The sequence below is a fragment of the Peromyscus californicus genome, unplaced genomic scaffold, assembly GCF_007827085.1.
Source record: "Peromyscus californicus insignis strain IS unplaced genomic scaffold, ASM782708v3 Scaffold_16__1_contigs__length_79575227, whole genome shotgun sequence".
Lineage (NCBI taxonomy): Eukaryota > Metazoa > Chordata > Mammalia > Rodentia > Cricetidae > Peromyscus > Peromyscus californicus.
The window spans coordinates 39,051,148-39,074,064 of NW_026294458.1; the positions used below are offsets into that span (position 1 = coordinate 39,051,148).

Sequence of the window (22,917 nt, forward strand, 5' to 3'; positions counted from 1 at the left end):
AAGGCATGTGCCTTCTCCAGCCTCAATCTCTGGGACTCAAGAACTCATGTTGTACCCATTTCTTGAAACCCCCAGAGACCACCAAGGAGCTGGTTTCTGGTGCAAGCACATAAGGGTCCTTTTATTCAGGTTCAACCTGGGCCACTGCATGGCAGATGGAAGGAAATGTGGTGGTGGACACGAGCCCAGGTGTAGAGGGTTTTTATAGGGAAAAACCACAAGCTGGAAATTGGCAACTTGGGACTGGGTAGAAGGGATATGGGGCAAGGTGACTTTTTGAAACTATTGGTCTAGACTTTGGGCATGAAACCACATTTGAAATTATTGGGTTAGACTTTTGACAGGGAACCACAACCTGCTGAACAGGATTATCTGGACTGTTCAGCAGGATTATCTAGATATCTTCAAGTACCATAAACTGTAGATAGGATGTCTGCAGGAAGATACTACTCTGTATCTGTTCGAGTTGTCATGGCACATTCCTGAGGTCTTTCCTGGAACTGAGTACAGCAGGTGGTCTGAGATGGTGGCTCTTTCCCTAAAATGGAGCCTGTAGAGTCAATTCTAGGCCTTCACATTCCCCCCTTTACAAGTACCAATGACAGGACTCAATAATGAGTCCTACCTGTCCAGAGGTTCAAGGGTATTGGGACCTAAGAGCCATTAACAGATTTTTTTTTTGGCAGGGGGAGGGTCAGTAACATCTGTATCTATTGCCATTCTTTTTTTAAAAAAAAATTTATTTATTTATTTATTTATTTATTTATTTATTTATTTATTTATTATGTATGCAGTATTCTGTCTGCATGTATGCTTACAGGCCAGAAGAGGGCACCAGATCGAATTATGGATGGTTGTGAGCCACCATATGGTTGCTGGGAACTGAACTCAGGACCTCTGGAAGAGCAGACAGTGCTCTTAACCACTGAGCCATCTCTCCAGCCCTCTGTTGCCATTCTTAAAGCCCTTTAGTTTTGATCTTTGAGTACAACCAGTACCTCTTTGGTTCTGCATAGAGAAGGTCTTATCTTATTGCAGAACCATTTCAGTTAATAAACTTATCAACTGACAACTCTGCACCTATTTTCCTAGTATGTCAATGAGCATTATAGATGGCCATCTTGCCTCTATGCCAGGGAGTTTCCTTTTGACCCAGCATTTCGGCCTTTTCTGAACAGGGAACATGGGATGATGTATTCTCTTCTGGAACTGCTTTGAGCTGGCATTGGGGTGCTGTTGTCAGGGCCCCAAAAGGCTGAAAGGCTGGGCAATGGGGCATCTGTCAGAAGCATGTGTCTCTCTGACCCTGTAGAGACAGGGAACAATCACATTGGCCGGGCTGGTCCACGTCAGCTTTTAGCAAGTCCGGAGCTCTTAGTTGTCTGGAGCAGTGCAGTCAGCAGCTGAAGCTTGGAGGTGTCTAGATCTTCACACCTACCCGGGAGGTGCTTTGCTCAAATAAACCTGTTGTTATATATTTTTTTTTTTTCAATTTGGCTTGATCTGGCTTACTGCATTGGTGGAGAAACCTATTTTTCGAGCTACAGAAAACCTATTAGGGTCCTTCATCAATGGCCTCCAAACATACTAATGTGTTCTAGCTACTTTAACAAAGCCAAACTCAAATTCTTATAGTACTGAATGAGTCCTACACAACCTAAATAATCTGTAAAGAGTTCAGAGTTGGAGCTCTAGTATTTTCCAATCACAAAAATAATCTTCTAATATATAATATGATATGAATGGACCTTGATAACATTATGTCAGATGATATAAGCTAGTCAAAAAGGACTTGGCTCTAGAGCTGACACATTTATTAAGATAGAAAGTAGACTACAAGTTGGCTTAGACTGTAGCAGGCACTTCAAAACTGCTAGAAAACATTAACTTCTTAATTGGGCCCAGAAGGTAACTAAAAAAACCAGGAAGAGAGCCTGGCATCTGTCTTTATTCTTCAACTATCTCCTTTACTTTGGACTCTTGATATCTCTGAATCTAGACATGTTAATGAATCAAGAATTATCTATCTAGAGACTTTTTGTTGTTTTTTTTTGTTTTTTGTTCTTTTGAGACAGGGTTTCTCTGTGTAGGTTTGGTGCCTGTCCTGTCCTGAGGTCCGCCTGGCTCTGCCTCCAGAGTGCTGGGATTAAAGGTGCTGCCCACCCCCCCCCCCCCCCCCCCCCCCCCCGCTGTTTTAGGGTTTCTATTGTTGTGAACACCATGACCAAAGCAATTTGGGGAAGAAAGGGTTTATTTGGCTTACACTTCCTTATCATTGATCAGCATACAGGAAGTCAGAACAGGGCAGGAACCTGGAGGCAGGAGCTGATGCAGAGGCGGTGGAGGGCTGCTGCTTACTGCTGTATCTTTTTTTTTTTCTCCAGACAGGGTTTCTCTGTAGCTTTGGAGCCTGTCCTGGAACTCACTCTGTAGACCAGTCTGGCCTCGAACTCACAGAGATCCACCTGCCCCTGCCTCCCAAGTGCTGGGATTAAAGGTATGCACCACCACCGCCAGGCATACAGCCTGATCTTATTGGAGGCAATTTCTCAGTGGAGGTTCCCTCCTTTCAGACAACTCTAGTCAAGTTGACATAAAACTATCCATCACAAATACTTAATGCACAAATACAAATACTCATTATTGGGTGATTTTTGTTTTAAAATTTCTGGCCAGGCCAGGTGCCGCGCATCTTTAATCCCAGCTCTCCAGAGGCAGGAGTATTTCCGTCAGTTCCAGGCCACCCATGGCTGCACACTGAGACCGGTCTCAAATGCTAGAAACAGGTTCAGGGTGGCAAAGAAAGAGGCCACCATTCTAACTGAAGTGACTGGGCAAACTTGAGTCTTCATCAAGAGCAAACCTGTTGAGACAGAAAGTGGGTTTGATCTCTATTCTAACCCAGGTAGTCACCTGTGTCTTCCCATTGGTTGGGGGCTGACCTCACAGTCTTAACTCTAGTGGCTATTCTGAAAAGAATTGGCGCACAGGAAATGAAGGAAGAGGGGGGAGGGGAGCCACAGCCTCCTGCCATCAGACTCCTGAAATACATACAATTTCTGACTTCAAATGGGCGGGAAGATTAAAGCATTTGTCTAAAAGTCTTACGAGGTGGGAAAGAAAAAAAAAAGGATTTAAATTCCTTGCCCTCGTATAGGGCATAGTAACTGACATGGCTGCTTCACGATAATTTTTTTTTTTTAATTGTGGAGAAGGGAGGAAATATCCAGAAGCATCTGGAGGAGTCCAGAGCTGAGAAAAATAGAAGCGGTCTGGACATGGCCAGGGCTATCTGTGAGAAATGAGAGAACAGTGGAGAGAAGAGTGGAGACAGTGAGATAGCAACAGATAACAGGCAGAGGGGGGAGACTTTGGTGTTATAGAGTGGGGATCGGGGACAGCCTGGGGGCCTAGCATACTGCTGAATAGGGACTGTGCTATAGGCTAGCATGGACTTGATGTTCAACCACAGACACACACACACACACACACACACACACATCTGTATCAATGGAGAGCTGTAAGCCCCATCTGCCAGGCAAGGGAAATGACTCGGAGGAATGCTGGCTTTTATCTAACTGCCAGCAATCAATCTAACTGCTGGGCCAACACTGTTATTTCTAGATATATGCGGACTTCCTGAGGCCTAACAGTCCTAAACACAAGTTTTACAGCTTTTGATAGAAAAGACTCCTATCTGATTATCTCTTACATCAAAAAATAATAAGAACAACTATATTTTGCTGTTCCTGTTCTAAGTGTGAGTAGGCTTCTGGAGGACAAAGAGCTGGAAATAACCACAGACTGACTTCTCTACTTCTGGGGCCACTTCGTGAAAGGCGGTAGGTAACTGGAGGAACTCAGCATATTTCATTTCTGCCGACCTCAGCTTTAAGGTCAACAGGTTAACAATCGTACACCAAGCCGCACGATGGTGGCGCACGCCTTTAATCCCAGCACTCGGGAGGCAGAGCCGGGAGGATCTCTGTGAGTTCGAGGCTAGCCTGGGCTACAGGTTCCAAAGCTACACAGAGAAACCCTGTCTCGAGAAACCAAAAAAAAAAAAAAAAAAAAAAAAACGTACACCAAGCCTCGCCTTCCCTTAGCGACACTGTCGGTGACAATCCCCCACTGCGAAGGCGAAGGCGCTCCTAGGGGTGGCAGCCCTCCGGGAAAACAAGGCCCGGGAAGTGCTACCTCGGGCAGAGGTGGGCGGGGCAAGGGACTTCCGGTCGGAGGGAGGCGACTGCTCGTGCGCACGCGCGAATCTCACTTCTGGCTTTCTCTCTCCCCTCCCCCTCCCTTCCCCAGCCCGAGGGGTCCTGAGGTGACAGCGCCTGGAAGTGCGACGGGAGGAGCCGGAGGAGGAGGAGATGGACAGGGCCAGGCCTGGGCGTCGGCGATCTTCGGCCGGTGAGGAGGGCTTGCGCGAGGGCCCAGCGGCCCGTGCTACCTGCGCGGCTTGGCGGCGGCCCCGAGGCGCGGTGGGGAGCGAGCGAGCGAGGGAGGGAAGGAGGGAGGGAGAGAAGGAGGGAGGGAGGGAGCGGCGGGGGCGCGCGTAATGGAGAGCTCCGGGGCCGCGCGGGCGCGACCGCAGCCGTCGGAGGAGCCTCTGCCGCAGCCTGCCCCTTCTGCACCCCCGTGGTGTGCTCCCTCCTCCCGGGACACTCTCCTGGATTGTCTCCGGCGCACGGATCTTCCCCGTTGGCTAGCCGCGGACCTGCCACGCCTTCCTCGTAATTCCACCCGCGTTCACTTTCGCTTCCACCTACTCCGCACTCGATCTCACTTTGCTCCGTGCCTTTGAATTCTTGCCTGGCTGGCTGCCCCCCCCTCCACTACTCCCCCCCCCCCCCCCCTTCCCCTGGCAGGTAGGAGAGGCTGCACGGAAGGAAGGCGGGGCTTGCCGATCGCCCTGCGGGTCCTCAAGTAAATGTGCCTGGTGTCCCCTTTTCGTCCGAACAGGCTCGTTTAATAGCATTTTTGTTTTCCAGCCTCCTGCATCTTCCAAAAGTGATTCGAAAGTCAAAGGATTCGAAGCCGGGCTTTTGTTGTTTTTACTCTCAGCACATTTCTTTTTTTTTTGGTAATTATTTCAAAGCTTGAAACTCAAGATCCTCTTAAGTTTTGTATAAAACTGATGTAGAGCTCCGCCCAGTCAAGTTATTGTTATGCACGTCATCTGTTAAGTGCACCTCTTAAGTCCTTGAGTCAAGTCCCGTGTGCATAGAAATTCAGTCTAGTACATAAAATAACATCGATGGATTCGTTGATTTTTTTTTTCCTCCTTTTTTGTTGAGAAAGGGTCTCCCTGTGTAACTCAGGATGGCATCAAATTCTCAATCCCCCACCCACTCCTCACCCCCGAATGCTGGGGTTACAGGCCAGCTCAGAAGCCCCCATTTTTTTTTTTTCTTTAGTTTTCGTGACAGTGTCTCTCTGTGTAGCTCTGGCTGTCCTGGAACTTGCTCTGTAGAGGAGGCTGGCCTAGGATTCCCAGAGATCTGCCTGCCTATGCCTCCCAGAGTGCTAGGATTAAAGGCATGAGCCACCACTGGCTGGCTCAGCCCAGCCCATTTAAAAATTTATTATTTTATTGTTCATTTTTGTAGAGCTAGTGTTAACAGTTCCAAATCTATTTATGTATGCCTAGTGGCAATGTGTGTGTAAAACTTTTACTGGAGAATGGAAGGAGGTGAGCACAGATCTCTGAGAACTTGGCTTAACAGAATGGAAATCGAGAGATCTCTTCATATGCAATCGATCTTATCAGTATTTTTGTCTTATGTTTTGGAGGAGTGGTTGTCACCATGCAGCTTTGGAGCCCAGTCTCCTGTCTCAGTCTTTCCCAGGGCTTGGATTGTAGGTGTCTGCCACTATGCTTAGCTTTTTCTCTGTGTATTTTAAAGATACTAGCTGTTCTTTGCCTTTGAAAGTATAATTATGCAAGACATAAAAGGTGTTTTTGTATGCATGTCTCCACGAATCAGTTTTTAAGATTCCTGATCCCTGTGTTCAAGTAAAATTGACATCCTAGAAAAATGCAGTGTCTAGTATCATTTGGTCAGTGGTGCCGCTGGCCTTTAATCCCAGCACTGAGGGGAGAGGCAGGCGGGTCTCTGAGCTCGAGGCCAGCCTGGTCTACAGAGAGATTTCCATGCCAGCCAAGACTATACAGAGAAACCCTGCTTCAAAAACAAAAACGAAAGAAAAATAAAAAATGCAATGCCTAGTATCATTTGGGAGTTTTTTTTTTAATGCAGAACTTTAGTCATAATCATAATCTCAGTTCAATGCACTTTCTTCTCAATAAATACGTTTCATGTTGGCTTATTACATTTGCATGTGTTAGTGTGTTATAGCGAGTTATTAGCCCCCTTTTTTCCATTGGCAAAATCTACCCCCTTCACCTGGTTATATTGATTTATTTTATAGTTTATTTGATGTATATGCTTTTGGAAAGAGAATTTTGAGGGTACAAAGTTGCTAATCGGAAAATGCGCTGGTATTTATGTTAGCTATACTTCCGAAAAAGCTCTTTTTGAGTGAATTTTGGGATTAAGACCTCAGATTCATAAAAGACGTTGCTATTTATGTCACTGGAGAATTTTTTCTCATGACTTCCCTTTGGAAATGTTCATTCTGTAGAGTAGTGTGTAATCAGACCAATTCAGAGATTTAATGTTTTCTAGCCTTTGTTTTCCCAGTATGCCTCTAGTTATATAATGTGAACATTAAAAAATGTTGCTTAATAAGATTTTTGATTTTTCACATGTATATTAACAGAAATATGCTGTCCTGGAACTTGCTGTGTAGAGCAGGCTGCCCTCAAATTTAGAGATCTGCCTGCCTCTGCCTCCTGAGTACTTGGATTAAAGACATGCCACCATTCTCAGTCTTAAAATATTTTTGTTTTGATTTATGTCTATTTATTTATTTTGTGTATGAGTGCTCTATCTGCATGTAGGCCTGTATGCCAGAAGAAGGCATCAGATACCATTATAGATGGTTGTGAACCACCATGTAGTTGCTGGGAATTGAACTCAGGACCTCTGGAAGAGCAGTCAGTGCTCTTATCCACTGAGCCATCTCTCCAGCCCCTGGAAACACTTTGTAGCAGAGTAATATTACCCTCTTTTATCATGACCCACTTATTTTCTTTAGAATCTCTGCTGCATCACCTGAGGCTCGTGTACTCAGTGGAACTAGTGATCCAATGCGATCTTCATACTCACTTGCTCACAGAGCTTCAGCTTGGTCTGAGATCTAGTGTGCAAGTGTCTGAAGATGAGGCTGGTGGTCTGCACTTTCGCTGTCTGCACCCTTGGCCTGACTATACTAAGAACTTTACAAACTTTCTTTCAAAAACCCTTACAAGTGACTTATTATTTCTGATTTATAGGTAGAACTGGGATTTAGGAACCCTAAGCATCTGTTAGTAAGAACTAGCGTTAGAAACACGGTCAGGATTAAAAATCTGGGCTCTCAATGCAGCTTCATCTCCTTTCACCACCATTACACATTAATTAGCCCTACTTTGGAAAAATTTTCCATGGCTAAAAAACAGATAATTTGGATTTAAAACAAGACAAAAGCCTTCGGGATTTCGAAATTCTTTGTGTGCTCTTGTACACTGTGGCTCATTAGGAAAGTGGCTTTCAGAAAAGAAAAAGTGGCTTTCAGGTGAGGGTAGCAGAGAAGGGCTGAAGGGGGAGAGGAGGGGAGAAACTGATGTAATTCTGTTTTGTTTACAAATATAAAACATAACAAAGTGGCTGAGGACTGGTGGGATGGCTCAGTGGGCAACGATGCCTGCTGCCAAGACTGACATGTGAATTCATATGGTGGCGGGAGAGAGGCAACTACTGATCACTGTTCTCTGACCTCCACATGAGCACTGGACTATGTATGACCTCCCTCCCCCAAATAAATACATGAAAAAGTAGTCGAGTGCTTCCTGATTTCTTCTTCAATTCCATCTCGAGGGGTTAGTGTACCATGTGCATCAGTTGGTCCAGGTGATGTCTGCTTCGCAGTGTTGGAAGTGTAGTGTGACCTGGACCAGCAAGTTGTTCCTTAGTGACAGTCTCTCAATGGGGATAAACCAGGGGATGAGAAGATAAAGAAGATCGGAAAGTTAGGATCAGAAGGTCTTGCCTATGTCTAAGCAAGGTTATTAAGAAGTATAGCATCTTATGTACAGTTTGTAGGGAAAAATGGGACAGAGTCAACAGGAAACTATCATACAATGGGATGAAGTCAGCAAGAAGGCAATCAAGCAATTTTTCACAAAGAGAACACAAGATATCTCAAGTGCATCATAGACAAGTACTCAATGGCTTTGGGACTGATAACTGCAGCCCTTCAAGGAGGGAAAAGCTGAGGTCTCAGGATCTGGAGAACAGCAGCTCCCCCAAGTCCTGACCTCAGACCCTTACAGGCCTTGCTAAGCATGTACTTGTTTTAGACAAGGGACAAGCTGGAGTAGAGAAACAAAGGACTAAAAGGAAAAGAATATAAAGACTGATTGTGAAGGGAGTAGGGAAGGAGTCAGTAGAGAGGAAAATGGCTAAAGACATAACAGGTAAGCTCTGTGTGTGTGTGTGTGTGTGTGTGTGTGTGTGTGTGTGTGTGTGTGTGTGTGTGTATGTGTGTGTGTGTAATGTAAAATCAGGTAAGCCAGTTAATAGGATGAGGTAGGTGCTAGAGTCAGGGAATGGAATAGAATTGATGACATGGGGAAAATGGATTGAAGATGAATATAGATATAATTTGAGAAGTTAATGATACTGCAGTCATGGCTTGCTGTGAAATAGGTAAGCGATGATGAAAAAGTTTTTTTTATAATAATCTAAGCTCAAAAATAGGTCATATAGGGATTAATAAAGGAAGTAAGAAATTTCAGAGTTTTAAAATGTGAGTTTGCATCTGGGTGTGGTGGCATATGCCTTTAATCCCAGTGCTTGGGAGGCAGAGGCAGACAGATCTCTTGAGTTTCAGACTAGCCTGGTCTACAGAGTGAGTTCTAGGACAACCAGGGCTACACAGGGAAGCTCTGTCTTGAAAAGGAAAAAAAAAAGAAAAAAAATGAGTTTGCAGTGGTTGGGCTAAGTACTTGGAGAAAAATAAGTTTAGTTTTACTTTGGGTAAAGTGATATGACAGGATGTGGCTTCAAGGGGAGTGGGAAAGTTGGGGAACCAAAGGACAGAGGTTCAACAAATTGAACAATTCAAATTGGTGCAACAGTTCAAGAAATTGGGTGAAGCTGGTTGTGTTGGCTCACGCCTTTAATCCCAGCACTTGGGAGGCAGAGGCAGGCAGATCTCTAAGTTCTAGGCCACCATGGTCCACATAGTTCCAGGCAGCCAGGGCAAAATGATAGACTCCGTCTCAAAAAACCAAAATCAAAAGGTTGGGTGAAACTTTTTACCTTAATTCTGACCATGAAAGTTGAAATAGAGGTGTGTGGTTCAGAGGAGGCAAGAGATTAGTTCATTGTTTTGAGTGTGTTGATTCAGAGAATTTAGTGCATCACAATGATGGTAGAGGAAAGCTATGAATCAAGAATGAGAGTTCTAGGACCTGTTAGACTTGAGCTGTAAGTAACAGTCACAGATCTGGGTGAGGGAAGATACTGAGTTTATGGAAGTTTTATTTTGTATTGTGACATTAGTATATCTATACAGGGGGCATGATGCTGGTTCGATACATGTGTATGATATAGTTATCAAATCTAAGTAACTTTTATCTTTTCAAAGATTAGCCATTTTTACATGTTGGGAATTTGGTACTGATCTAGTCATTTTGAAAATATGGATTGTTTTAAATAGTAATTACCCCCACTGCATTGTGAAAAAAGAAAGAAAAACCCCAAAATCAAAGCAACAACAACCCCCCCTACCAAAAAAAAAAAAAAAAAAAAAAAAGGTTGGAGAGATGTCTCAGAAGCACTGGCTGCTCATCCAGGGGACCTGGATTTGATTTCCAACATCCATATGGCAGCTCACAACTGTCTGTAACTCCAGTTCCAGGGGATCTGAAGCCCTCTTTTGGCCTTCTTAGGCACCAGGCATACACATGTTATTTAGACATGTATGTAGGCAAAACACTCTTACACCCAGAATAAAACAAACAAAACCAGAGCTGATTCCTCCTCTTTGTATTTTGGAGCTTTTGTTGTTATTTTGAGACAGGTCTCACTATGTAGTTCTGGCTATCCTAGCTGTGTAGATGAGGCTGGCCTTGAACTCACAGAGATCTGCCTCCCAAGTGCTGGTATTAAAGGTGTATACCACCATGTCATGCAAGCCAGGAGACTTTGGTCAATCTTGAGTCCACTTAAAGATAGGCTTCACAAAGTTGCCCTCCAGCCTCCCACCTCTTGGGCCCATCTCTACCCACATAATTTTTTTCCTGCTGTTCCTCTTCCTTTGTCCATGGAGTACAGTTGGTGTTGCCCAAATAGTCTTGGGTGTGGGGTCCTCCCCCTACCACTGGTCACACCTTTAAAGAAAACTGACCCTCCCTCTCCCATCAGCTGTCAGTTGTCACTAGTTCCTCAGCTAGGAATGTGACTTCCTGATCACCTCTCTCTTCCATGCTGGGATCTGTGTCTGGCTTGCACTTGCATGGGTTGTTTTCTCTGTACCTTGACCGGTTGTGGGGCTCTGTGTTAATCATCATCCACTGCAAATAGAAGCTTCTATAATGAGGACTGAGAGATGTCCTTTCCATGAGTGTAATGAGAAGTCAGGAGTGGTTTACCACTATGTCCCTTTAGCAAAATAGTAGTAGTAGGTTCTCCCCTGGGTCCTGTGAACTGTCTGACCTCAGGGTCTTGGCACAGATAACGGTGTCCAGGTATGGGTTCCATCTTGTGGAGAGGCCCTTAAATCCAATCAGAAAGTTGCTCCCATGGCATTCCTGTCACTGTTACACCAGTGGGCATGTCTTATCGGGCTAGTCATTACTTAGCTCACAGAGCTGATTGGTGGGTACGGTTATTGGTTTCCTTTTCCAGTAGTGAGCACAGCACCTTCCAGCACTATGAAAGCTGGTCTGTAGGGATAAAGCTTTAGTTATAAGATTCTTTGTATTTGCATGCCTTTATTTGTATAGTCACCATGTAGCTCAAGGTACAGAACACTTTTAACATCTTATCAGACTTAGCTTGCACCCTTTGTAGTTAATATTCCTTTTGTCCTCTATACCCTCCGTTGTTCAAATCGTATTATCATAGATTTGTTTTAACTTTCAAGTTTCACAGTTGTGCATCTGATTTCTGTGGAACAGAATGTCTGTGAGATGTATCCATATGGTGCTTAGAAGTAATTCATTGCTTTTTATTACTCTGCAGCTTTCCTTGGTACAAATATGTTTATACATTACTAGTGGCAGATAATTTGAGTTATTTCTAGTTTTTGGTTATTAAGGACAAAGATAGCATGAACATTCTCATTTCTCTTGGTTATTTATTTAGAAGTATAATGGTTAGGTACTGAGTGCAGGCAGGTAAATATCTAACAGACACTGGCAAAGCCGATACACTCATTTAACTTTTACCGGCAGAGTATTAGTCTCTCACCAATATTTGGTAATGTTAGTCTTTTATATTTTACTTATTGCAAGGGCTATGAATTTCATTGTCATTTTAGCTGTCATTTCCTTAATGATTATGTCTTGATTGTGTGTGTGTGTGTGTGTGTGTATGCTTACTCAAGGCCTTTGTCCAATTTAAAGATTGAATTTTATTGTATTTATTCCTTTTTCTCCCTCTCTTCTCTCCTGCCTTCCCCTGGCTTGCTAAGCATGTGTTCTACCACAAGTACATACCTCAGCCCAGGGAGTTCCTTATGTCCACTGGTTATGAGTTCTTTGACAAATAATGGATTAGAGCTTATGTTCTAGTATGAGACTTTGCTCTCTACTCTCATAATGATGAGTTCAGCTAAACTGAAATTTTAATTTAGATAAAGCCCACTTTATTGATCTTTTAATTTATGGTAATACTTGTGTCCTACTTGAGAAATCTTTGCCTCCTCCAAGGCTGTGAAGATATTCTAGTTTTTATTGTATAAACCTTGCTTTATCTTTGACATTTAAAGATATGACCCATTTGAAATTAGTTTTTGTATATGGTCTGAGGTATAGGGATCAAGGTTTGTTTTTTAAGTTCCATTTGGTCATCACATTGCTTCCCTGGGTCTGGGGTGATGCTTACTAAGTAAACGTAAGGATTTTAGTTCAGATCTCCAACATCATCGTAGAAAGCCTAGTGTAGCCTGCAATCCTAGTGCTGTTGTGGATAGAGACTGGAAGATCGGGCTCATTGGCTGCTGGCCCCATTCCAGGTCTGGTGAGAGACCTAGCTTGAAAGGAATAAGGCAGAGAGCGGTAAACAGAACACCTGATGTCCTCCTGTTTTCCCTACATATGCAAGGATGTATGCAACCTGCATACATGCATGCAAACACCCCACATGTCCACATACATGTACTCAAACATACAAACACAAAAAATTGCTTCACTATTATTTATTGGCAAAAATCATCCCTTTCTTCCTGAACTATAGTAATAAGCCACAAGTAGATGACTTGGTGTTACATGTGTATGTGTATACTACCATTTATTTTTATTATGAAATCTGCTATATAATTCAGTAGGTTACAACATTTTTGAACAGGATCTCACCATTAGCCTTGGCTCCCTTGGAACTTGCTATGTAGACCACTAGGCTAACCTTGAACTCACAGAGATCCATCTGTCTCTTTCTACTGAGTGCTAGGATTGCAGGTGTGTTCCACCATACTGTGGTTATAATTGCTAAGAAGTCTTGGATGGTGTCTGATTTGCTCAGTGTTACTTATATTCATTGCTTATCAGTATGAGGAGCACATGATAGCCATTAAGTAAATATTTGCGATTGAATGAGAGAATTCATACAAGGAAAACCCACACAAAGTCTGGAAAATGAGTAAAGAGTGAAGGCACTTCCCATTTGTGCAGCATGTGCGTTTGAGATAGAACTGGAAGGAAGTGCTTTTGTAGGACAATGCCAACTTCTAGATCATCTCACTTCTGCCCTCCATCGTGAGAGTTTACCCAATCATCTGATTCTACCATGGGTATGAGGCTTTTATAAAGACATTTCTGTTTAGTTCTTTCTTTTTTGTTTTTTTTGAGACAGGATTTCTCTATGACACTGCTCTGGCTGTCCTGGAACTTCTTTGTAGACCAGGCTGGCCTCCAATTTATAGAGATCCATAGCCTCTGCTTCCAGAGTGCTGGGATTAAAGACAGGCCCCACCACTGCTGGACTGGTTCTTTCTTTTTAAATTGTCCTCGTGCATTGGCTTACTGGAGACATTGGGGACAGTCTGTAGCACTGACACATGACAAACTTTTAGGTCTTTAGGTACAGCCCTTTAGTGTCTGTAAAACCTCAGGGTATTTTAATTTTAAATAAGGGATAGATATGAAAAGATTCTGTTCATTAAATTATGTCATTTAGATGTTAAATAATGATTTTTATTATGTCTTTGGTTTTTGTAGAAATTGTCACAGAGGGAAAAAGAAAAAAGTCATCACCAGCTGATTTACAGGAGGTATGTGTTATGTGTTTGTCATCTTTGAAATTACATATATATAATTTTTTTTTTTTTGAGATAGAGTTTCTATGTGTAACAGTCTGGGATGTCCTGGAACTAACTCTGTAGACCAGGCTGGCCTCAAACTCAATGAGATCTGCCTGCCTCTGCCTCTTGAGTGTTGGGAGTTTTCCTAAAATACTGACTAAAGTTTTACAGTATAATTTTAATTATACTAAAAGGAGCTAGCCAGTGGTGGTGCAGGCCTTTAATCCCAGCACTCGGGAAGCAGAGGCAGATGGATCTCACTGAGTTAGAGGCCAGCCTGGTCTACAGAGTGAGAGATCCAGGACAGACAGGGTGACACAGAAAAACCCTGTCTCGAAAAACAAAAAAACAACAAAAAAAAAAAGAATTTTTTTATTCATTTATTCTATAAGCCTAAACTAGCAAAACAATTTTAATTTTTACTTATATGAGTTTTTAAAATCATCTTAAAAAAGATGATCCCCATCCCACATTTTGTGATTTAAATGTAGTAACCTAATTTATATAATATTTTATTTATTAAATAACTTTTTTTTTCATATGTGCTTTTTTATTTATATGTGACTGGAAACATCTTGTATCTTTTTTTTTTTTTTTTGAGACAGGGTCTTACTGTATAGCTCTGGCTGTCCTAGTGCTCACCATGTAGTCTAGGTTGCCTCAAGCTCACAGAGATCTGCTGCCTCCCAAGTGCTGGAAATAAAGGCATGTGCTGCCATGCCAGCTGCATGCTTACCTTTAATTAGGAACATTTTTATGTTACGCATTTGCAGGATTTGGCAAAGGAGGGTGATAGAGGAATTCAAGAGTGCTTTAGATGACCATGTACGGAACATTGCTTTCAGTATTGGTTTTCATTGGCTTTCTTCACATCTTCACGGGGTGCTTTCTCCACCCAAATGTTGGATTTAAATTAAGTTGGGTGAGCCGGGCGGTGGTGGCGCACGCCTTTAATCCCAGCACTCGGGAGGCAGAGCCAGGCGGATCTCTGTGAGTTCGAGGCCAGCCTGGGCTACCAAGTGAGTTCCAGGAAAGGCGCAAAGCTACACAGAGAAACCCTATCTCGAAAAACCAAAAAAAAAAAAAAAAAAAAAAAAAAATATTAAGTTGGGTGAATGATCGAGATACTTTTTTTAAGTTTTTGTATTGCCAGATCAGATACTGCCGTATCTAGTGACTCTCGGTTCATTCAGTTCACTTCCTGTTGTTGTATCAGATCAGATACTGCCGTATTTAGTGACTCTCAGTTCATTCAGTTCACTTCCTGTTGTTGTATCAGATCAGATACTGCCGTATTTAGTGACTCTCAGTTCATTCAGTTCACTTCCTGTTGTTGTATCAGCGTACTCGAGACTGGTAATTCGTAAAGAAGTGTTGGGCTAGTGAGATGGTTCAGTGAGTAAAAGAAAATCGTATTTTTATTCATGACATGGGAGAGCTGTTGGCATTTGTTCAACTTCTGTTGAGAGCCTTGTACAGCTTCATCTCGTGACAGGAAGTGGGAGGAAGCAGGCTGGAGACAGGAACTTGAGAGAGATTAAGGGGAGAGTTCCAGTATTTCTTTGTAATAATCTGCCCTCTTGCTCTTTTTCTTTTCTTTGGAGAGAGTCTCACTGTGTAGCCCTGGCTGGCTTGGAGCTCTCTATGTAGATAGGCTGGCCCCAACTTCACGGAGACTGTCTCTGCCTCCCATGTGCAGGATTAAAGGTATTTGACACCTCACCTGGCCCAGGAAGGTCTCTTGAGCTCAGAAGTTTGAGGCTAGCCTGGCCACATAACCGTAATAGTGAATGAACCCATTGCTGTCATATTCTCTTCCCTGACCTCCTTTGTCCTTCACCAGTTTTACTGTGTTGAGGGTTGAACCCAGAGCTTTGAAAGTGTCGAGGAGGTACTCTTCCATTAAGCCACACTCCTTTCCCATACTCTGCTCTGTAAATGTATGACATTTTTTATTTCTAAATAACTTTTGACTCAGAAAATTTATAGAAATTGGACAGAACTGGGTACTATTCATTCAGTTTCTTCTGATGTTAATATATAATGATAGTATGATTGTCAAAAATAAGAAATTAGCCTTGATCTAAGACTTTAACTTATAGATCCATTCCAAGATTCTCCATTGTGTTTATTTGTTATGCCTTCCTAATTTCCTTGTCTATCATATTTCTTTAGTCTTTTTGCTTTTATAGCCATGACACTTTGGAAAAGTACTCGATAATAATTTGTGTAGAATATTCCTCAACCTGAACGTGTGTGTGTGTGTGTCCTACTGTTGATGATCTCAGCCTGATTGGTTAAGGCAGTATCTCTTGCTTACACCCCTGTATGGTTACCCATTTTCTCCTTATGATTAATAATAGGTGTTGTCTTGGAGCAGACTGCAACTTCATGCAATGTAGTGTTATATCTTTGCTCAGTATTTTGGCATCTACTAGTGAATCTTGGTTCAGTTCTTTTGGTGATTTTCTATTTCCTTTATTCATTGCCTTTTGGCCAAGATCAAGTATGGTATATATCTTCCTTATTTCTTCTTTTTTTTTTTTTTTCTTTAGAATTTACTTATATATGAGTGTTCTGCATACCAGAAGAGGGCATCATATCCTTTTATAGATGGTTGTGAGCCATCATGTGGTTGCTGGGAATTGAACTGAGGACCTCTGGAAGAGCAGCAGTGCTCTTAACCACTGAGCCATTTCTCCAGCCCTCTTCTTCATTTCTTAATGGAAATTTTTCTGTAAGGAAAGCTGTCCTTCTTCCACTTATCCCCCCGCCCCCCCAGACAGGGTTTTTCTGTATAGCTTTGCGCCTTTCCTGGAACTCACTCTGTAGTCCAGGCTGGCCTCGAACTCACAGAGATCCTCCTGCCTCTGCCTCCCAAGTTCTTCCACTTATTTATATCAAGTTATTGTCAGATACTCATTTCATTATTTTTATAACGTTGATGATTTTGTTCATCAAAGTTTACCAGTTTTGGCAATAGGGTATCTTTAAGGTCGGCTCTTGTGTCCCTATGTGTGTGTATTCATCTGTGTGTGGATGCACATGCAGTGGGCACGTGTGTCCGCGTTCACGTGGAGAACAGTCTCCAGTGTCGTTCCTTGGGCGTTTGTCCCACCCCCTGTTTTTTATAGGTTCTCTTGCCTGGATCTTGAGAAGTAGGCAAGGTTGGCTGCCCAGTGAACCCTGGGATCTGTGGGTTTCCACCTCTCCAGTGTTAGGGTTACAAGTGTGAGCCACCATGCACACACACACACACACACACACACACACACACACACACACACATATATATGTACATAATGTATATGTATGTGTGTATTTGTACACACATGGATGTTTAATGTGAATTCTTGGGATTCCAGTCTAATACCACTAGACTTACTCTAATTTTTTCTTTCTCCTCATTTTTAATGTTTCATCTATTATCAACACTATGTTTTCTTTTTAAAAAATTTATTAATTCTTTAAGAATTTTATGAAATATTTTGATCGTATGTCCCCCTCCCAACAGTATATTTCCTTATTATAACCATAACTTATAACATACAGTATACATCTAAAAGTATTCTAATACATTTAAAAGCCTAGAGTTCTGCCAGCGGTGGTGGCACACACCTTTAATCCCAGCACTCGGGAGGCAGAGGCAGGTATATCTCTGACTTAGAGGACAACCTGGTCGACAGAGCTAGTTCCAAGACAGCCAGGCCTACACAGAGAAACCCTGTCTCAAAAATCAAACCAAACCAAACAAATTCTTGATAGTAGTTAGTTCCTATGATCACCTTTGCTCTTACTGTAGCTAGTGGCAATCAGTTACTGAAAGAATAGCACCTTTGATTGACAGAGGCATAGGACATAATACTTTTGACTTTCGAAGTACTTAAAATTATTTTTAAAGCAAAACTAGTTTTTCTTTTCTTTTTTTTTTTTTAATGGGATATTAGAAAATTCAGTTGAACAAAAAGACCACCGATAGCTCAGCAGCTGAGGGCGCTTACTGCTCTCGCAGAAGTTGTGGGTTCAGTTTTGGCATCCACGGGGCAGTCCTTAACTGCCTGTAACTCCAGTTTCAAGTGATTTGATGCCATCTTCTGGCCCCACACAAGCTCACACACATAAACATAAATAAAAAATAATAAATCTTTGTTTTTAGAGAATACTAACCAGACACAATGAGAACTAATACTTGATGTACATCCTTCTGTTAGATGTGTCTATTGTCTCTCTTTCTCTCTCTGTCTACAAACATCTTTTTAAAATGATTTTATTTTTATTTTATGTGCATTGGTGTTTTGCCTGCATGTATGTCTATGTTGTTGTACCCATTTCGAGAAACCCGCAGAGACCACCAAGGAGCCGGTTTCCGACGCAAGCACATAAGGGTCCTTTTATTCAGGTTCAACCTGGGCCACTGCATGGCAGATGGAAGGAAATGTGGTGACGGCCATGAGCCCAGGTGTAGAGAGTTTTTATAGGGAAAAAACCACAAGCCGGGAATTGGCAACTTGGGATTGGGTAGAAGGGATATGGGGCAAGGTGACTTTTTGAAACTATTGGTCTAGACTTTGGGCATGAAACCACATTTGAAACCTTTGGGTTAGACTTTTGACGGGGAACCACAACCTGCTGAACAGATTATCTGGCCTGCTTAGCGGAATTATCTAAATATCTTCAAGGGCCATAAACCACAGACAGGATGTCTGCAGGAAGACACTGCTCTGTATCCGTTCGAGTTGTCATGGCACATTCCTGAGGTCCTTCCTGGAACTGAGTACAGCAGGTGGTCTGAGATGGTGGCTCTTTCCCTAAAATGGAGCCTGTAAAGCTAAGTCTAGGCCTTCACAATGTGAGGGTGTCAGGTCCCCTGGAACTGGAGTGTTGTGAACTGCCATGTGGTGCTGGGAATTGAACCAGGTCCTCTGGACAAGCAGCCAGTGCTCTTAGCTACTGAACCATCTCTCCAGCCCCAATGGTAAACATTTAGAAGTAGAAAGCCACAAAATTATGCATTAGATTATTGTAAACATCACTTTAGGAAGTCAAATTTATTCAAAGCATTTCTCAGTAGATGTGTATTGGGTACTTGACATGTATTAGATGCTATACTGAACATAAATATGAGAGAAACAAGCAGTGAGTATTTTAATGACTATTTATATTCCATTATATGCGTGCATCACAGTTGATTTAACCAGTAATCTATAACTGTGTTGAACTCTTTTAAATTATAAATTGTGATGATTCTTGCATTGGAATTATAGGTTTTGCAGAATCATTTGTGTTGGGGTGGGAGCTCCACCTCAATCCCTGGCACCCTGGCATATACCAAAGAGTCTGGAATGTTTGGAAGGAGTCTGGTGGAAGATCCACCTCCCCTCCCCATCTCTTTCCCTAAACCCGCCCCTTCAGAGCCCACCAAACACCTCCTCCCTAAACCTGCTCCTTCAGAGCCCACCAAGCACATCTCCTTCCCAAGCTTACCCCTTCAAAGCCCACCAAACACAGCTCCTCCCCCAGAGAGGCTCAAGACCATTCCCACAGGGTATGTAAGTGGCATCCCAGAAAACAGCTGTGTGGTTCTTCCGGTCTCGAGTCCCCGTGGAGCACTTTACTCATTAACCTGGGCTTTCCAGTTCGGTCTGATCCGGTTTGCTGTGTCGGTGGAAAGTCCTTCAGGAGGCCAAAGACTTATCAATTTGTAGTTTAAAATCTTTGTTAATTTTAATCATTGTCTCAGTTTGTACAAGTTGTCCAGTGAACCAGGTGTGAGCTAGGCATGATAGCACATGCCTGCCTCCCAGCACTTGAGAAGGTGAGTCAGAAGTATCAGTAGTTTAAGACTAGCCTGGGCTACATCAGACTGGATCTAAAACAAAACAAACTGAACAAAAGAACAAGGTACAAGGTACACAGCATGAGTCCGTTCTCTCCTTCTATGATGTACAGAGTCAGTTCTCTCCTTCCTTATGGACAGAGTCAGTTCTCTCCTTCCTTATGTAGAGTCCGTTCTCTCCTTCCTTATGGACAGAGTCAGTTCTCTCCTTCCTTATGGACAGAGTCAGTTCTCTCCTTCCTTATGGACAGAGTCCGTTCTCTCCTTCCTTATGGACAGAGTCCGTTCTCTCCTTCCTTATGTAGAGTCCGTTCTCTCCTTCCTTATGTAGAGTCCGTTCTCTCCTTCCTTATGTAGAGTCCGTTCTCTCCTTCCTTATGTAGAGTCCGTTCTCTCCTTCCTTATGTAGAGTCCGTTCTCTCCTTCCTTATGGACAGAGTCAGTTCTCTCCTTCCTTATGTAGAGTCCGTTCTCTCCTTCCTTATGTAGAGTCCGTTCTCTCCTTCCTTATGTAGAGTCAGTTCTCTCCTTCCTTATGTAGAGTCCGTTCTCTCCTTCCTTATGGACAGAGTCCGTTCTCTCCTTCCTTATGTAGAGTCCGTTCTCTCCTTCCTTATGGACAGAGTCCGTTCTCTCCTTCTATGATGTACAGAGTCAGTTCTCTCCTTCCTTATGGACAGAGTCAGTTCTCTCCTTCTATGATGTACAGAGTCAGTTCTCTCCTTCCTTATGGACAGAGTCAGTTCTCTCCTTCCTTATGGACAGAGTCCGTTCTCTCCTTCCTTATGTAGAGTCAGTTCTCTCCTTCCTTATGTAGAGTCCGTTCTCTCCTTCCTTATGTAGAGTCCGTTCTCTCCTTCCTTATGGACAGAGTCCGTTCTCTCCTTCTATGATGTACAGAGTCCGTTCTCTCCTTCCTTATGTAGAGTCCGTTCTCTCCTTCCTTATGGACAGAGTCCGTTCTCTCCTTCTATGATGTACAGAGTCAGTTCTCTCCTTCCTTATGGACAGAGTCCGTTCTCTCCTTCTATGATGTACAGAGTCAGTTCTCTCCTTCCTTATGGACAGAGTCAGTTCTCTCCTTCCTTATGGACAGAGTCCGTTCTCTCCTTCCTTATGTAGAGTCAGTTCTCTCCTTCCTTATGTAGAGTCCGTTCTCTCCTTCCTTATGTAGAGTCCGTTCTCTCCTTCCTTATGGACAGAGTCCGTTCTCTCCTTCCTTATGTAGAGTCAGTTCTCTCCTTCCTTATGGACAGAGTCCGTTCTCTCCTTCTATGATGTACAGAGTCCGTTCTCTCCTTCCTTATGTAGAGTCCGTTCTCTCCTTCCTTATGGACAGAGTCCGTTCTCTCCTTCCTTATGTAGAGTCCGTTCTCTCCTTCTATGATGTACAGAGTCAGTTCTCTCCTTCCTTATGGACAGAGTCCGTTCTCTCCTTCCTTATGGACAGAGTCCGTTCTCTCCTTCCTTATGGACAGAGTCAGTTCTCTCCTTCCTTATGGACAGAGTCAGTTCTCTCCTTCCTTATGTAGAGTCCGTTCTCTCCTTCCTTATGGACAGAGTCAGTTCTCTCCTTCCTTATGGACAGAGTCCGTTCTCTCCTTCCTTATGGACAGAGTCAGTTCTCTCCTTCCTTATGGACAGAGTCCGTTCTCTCCTTCCTTATGGACAGAGTCCGTTCTCTCCTTCCTTATGTAGAGTCAGTTCTCTCCTTCCTTATGGACAGAGTCCGTTCTCTCCTTCCTTATGTAGAGTCCGTTCTCTCCTTCCTTATGTAGAGTCCGTTCTCTCCTTCCTTATGTAGAGTCCGTTCTCTCCTTCCTTATGTAGAGTCCGTTCTCTCCTTCCTTATGTAGAGTCCGTTCTCTCCTTCCTTATGTAGAGTCCGTTCTCTCCTTCCTTATGTAGAGTCCGTTCTCTCCTTCCTTATGTAGAGTCCGTTCTCTCCTTCCTTATGTAGAGTCCGTTCTCTCCTTCCTTATGGACAGAGTCAGTTCTCTCCTTCCTTATGGACAGAGTCAGTTCTCTCCTTCCTTATGTAGAGTCCGTTCTCTCCTTCCTTATGGACAGAGTCAGTTCTCTCCTTCCTTATGGACAGAGTCCGTTCTCTCCTTCCTTATGGACAGAGTCAGTTCTCTCCTTCCTTATGGACAGAGTCAGTTCTCTCCTCCATTATGGACACGATTCTGGGTATTGAACTCAGGTCGTCAGGCTTGACAGCAAGTCCTTTATTTACTCACTGAGCCATCTCACTGTCCCGCAAACATTTTTTAAAAAATTACTAATTTTGTTTTATGTGCATTGGTGTTTTGCCTATGTGTATATCTGTGTGAGGGTGTCAGAACCCCTGGAACTGCAGTTACAGACAATCTTAAGGTGCCATGTGCGTGCTGGGAATTGAACCCGGATTCTCTTGAATATCAGGAGTGTTCTTAATTACCTAGCCATCTCTCCAGTCCTCGCCCTCAAACATCTTTTTTTTTTTTAAATTTATTTATTTATTATGTATACAGTATTCTGCCTGCATGTATCCCTACAGGCCAGAAGAGGGCACCAGATCTCATTACAGATGGTTGTGAGCCTCCATGTGGTTGCTGGGAATTGAACTCAGGACCTTTGGAAGAGCAAGCAGTGCTCATAACCTCTGAGCCATCTCTCCAGCCCGCCCTCAAACATCTTTAAAAATTATTTTATTATTGTGTGGGTTTCCCGTGTATGATGTGTGTATGAGCTCTGGCACATGAGTGAACGTAAGGCCAACTGTGGGGAGTTAGTTCTCTGTTTCCACAGTGGGATCTGGGATTGAACTCAGGCTGTCCAGGTTGTGAAGCAAGGGCTTGTACACTGAGCTGTCTTGCTGACCCCCAAACATCCTTTTCTCACCTCAGAGGACAGTCTCATGTAGTCTAGGCTGGCCTCAAACTTGCTGTGTATCAGAGGATGCTCTTGAACTTTTGAGCTTCCTGTCTCTCTTTCCTGAGTGCTGGGATTACTGGTGTATGTAATCCGGTTTATACAGTGCTGGGGATTCCACCTAGGGCTTCATCCATGATAGCCAGTACTCTACCTACCGAGCTACATCCCCAACGCTAGATGCAAACATCTTGATGTATACTTTTATTTATTACCCCCCCCCCCCAGTCTTTTCATGGGATCTTTATAATTCAGTAGCTTCAAGATAGCCAGATTTAAAAAAAAAAAAAAAAAAGTCTGAGCCGGGCGATGGTAACGCACGCCATTAATCCCAGTACTCGAGAGGCAGAGACAGGCCGATCTTTGTGAGTTCAAGGCCAGCCTGGTCTACAGAGCAAGTTCTAGGACACACTCCAAAGCCACATAGAGAAACACTGTCTCAAAAAAAAAAGATAAATAAAATATCTGTGCTCCCTCCCAATGTGTGTGTTCTGAGAGGCAGAGACAGAAGGGGAGGAAACATGGAGGGATGA

The 22,917-nt window shown here is 43.2% G+C and overlaps 1 protein-coding gene across 4 annotated transcripts in view; it reads left to right on the forward strand.

Annotated features, from left to right (window-relative positions):
- Positions 1-22,917, forward strand: part of Senp7 (SUMO specific peptidase 7) — a 130,764-nt gene that overhangs the window by 13,434 nt on the left and 94,413 nt on the right. For 2 of the 4 annotated variants that reach the window (XM_052740887.1, XM_052740888.1), the window contains exons 1-2: positions 4,133-4,413; positions 13,553-13,605. In XM_052740887.1, the coding sequence (XP_052596847.1) occupies positions 4,374-4,413; positions 13,553-13,605 (93 nt within the window). In that variant the 5' untranslated portion in view covers positions 4,133-4,373. Of the gene's footprint in view, positions 1-4,132; positions 4,414-13,552; positions 13,606-22,917 lie in introns of those variants that run through there. The other 2 variants (XM_052740886.1, XM_052740889.1) reach the window with 2 other exon arrangements.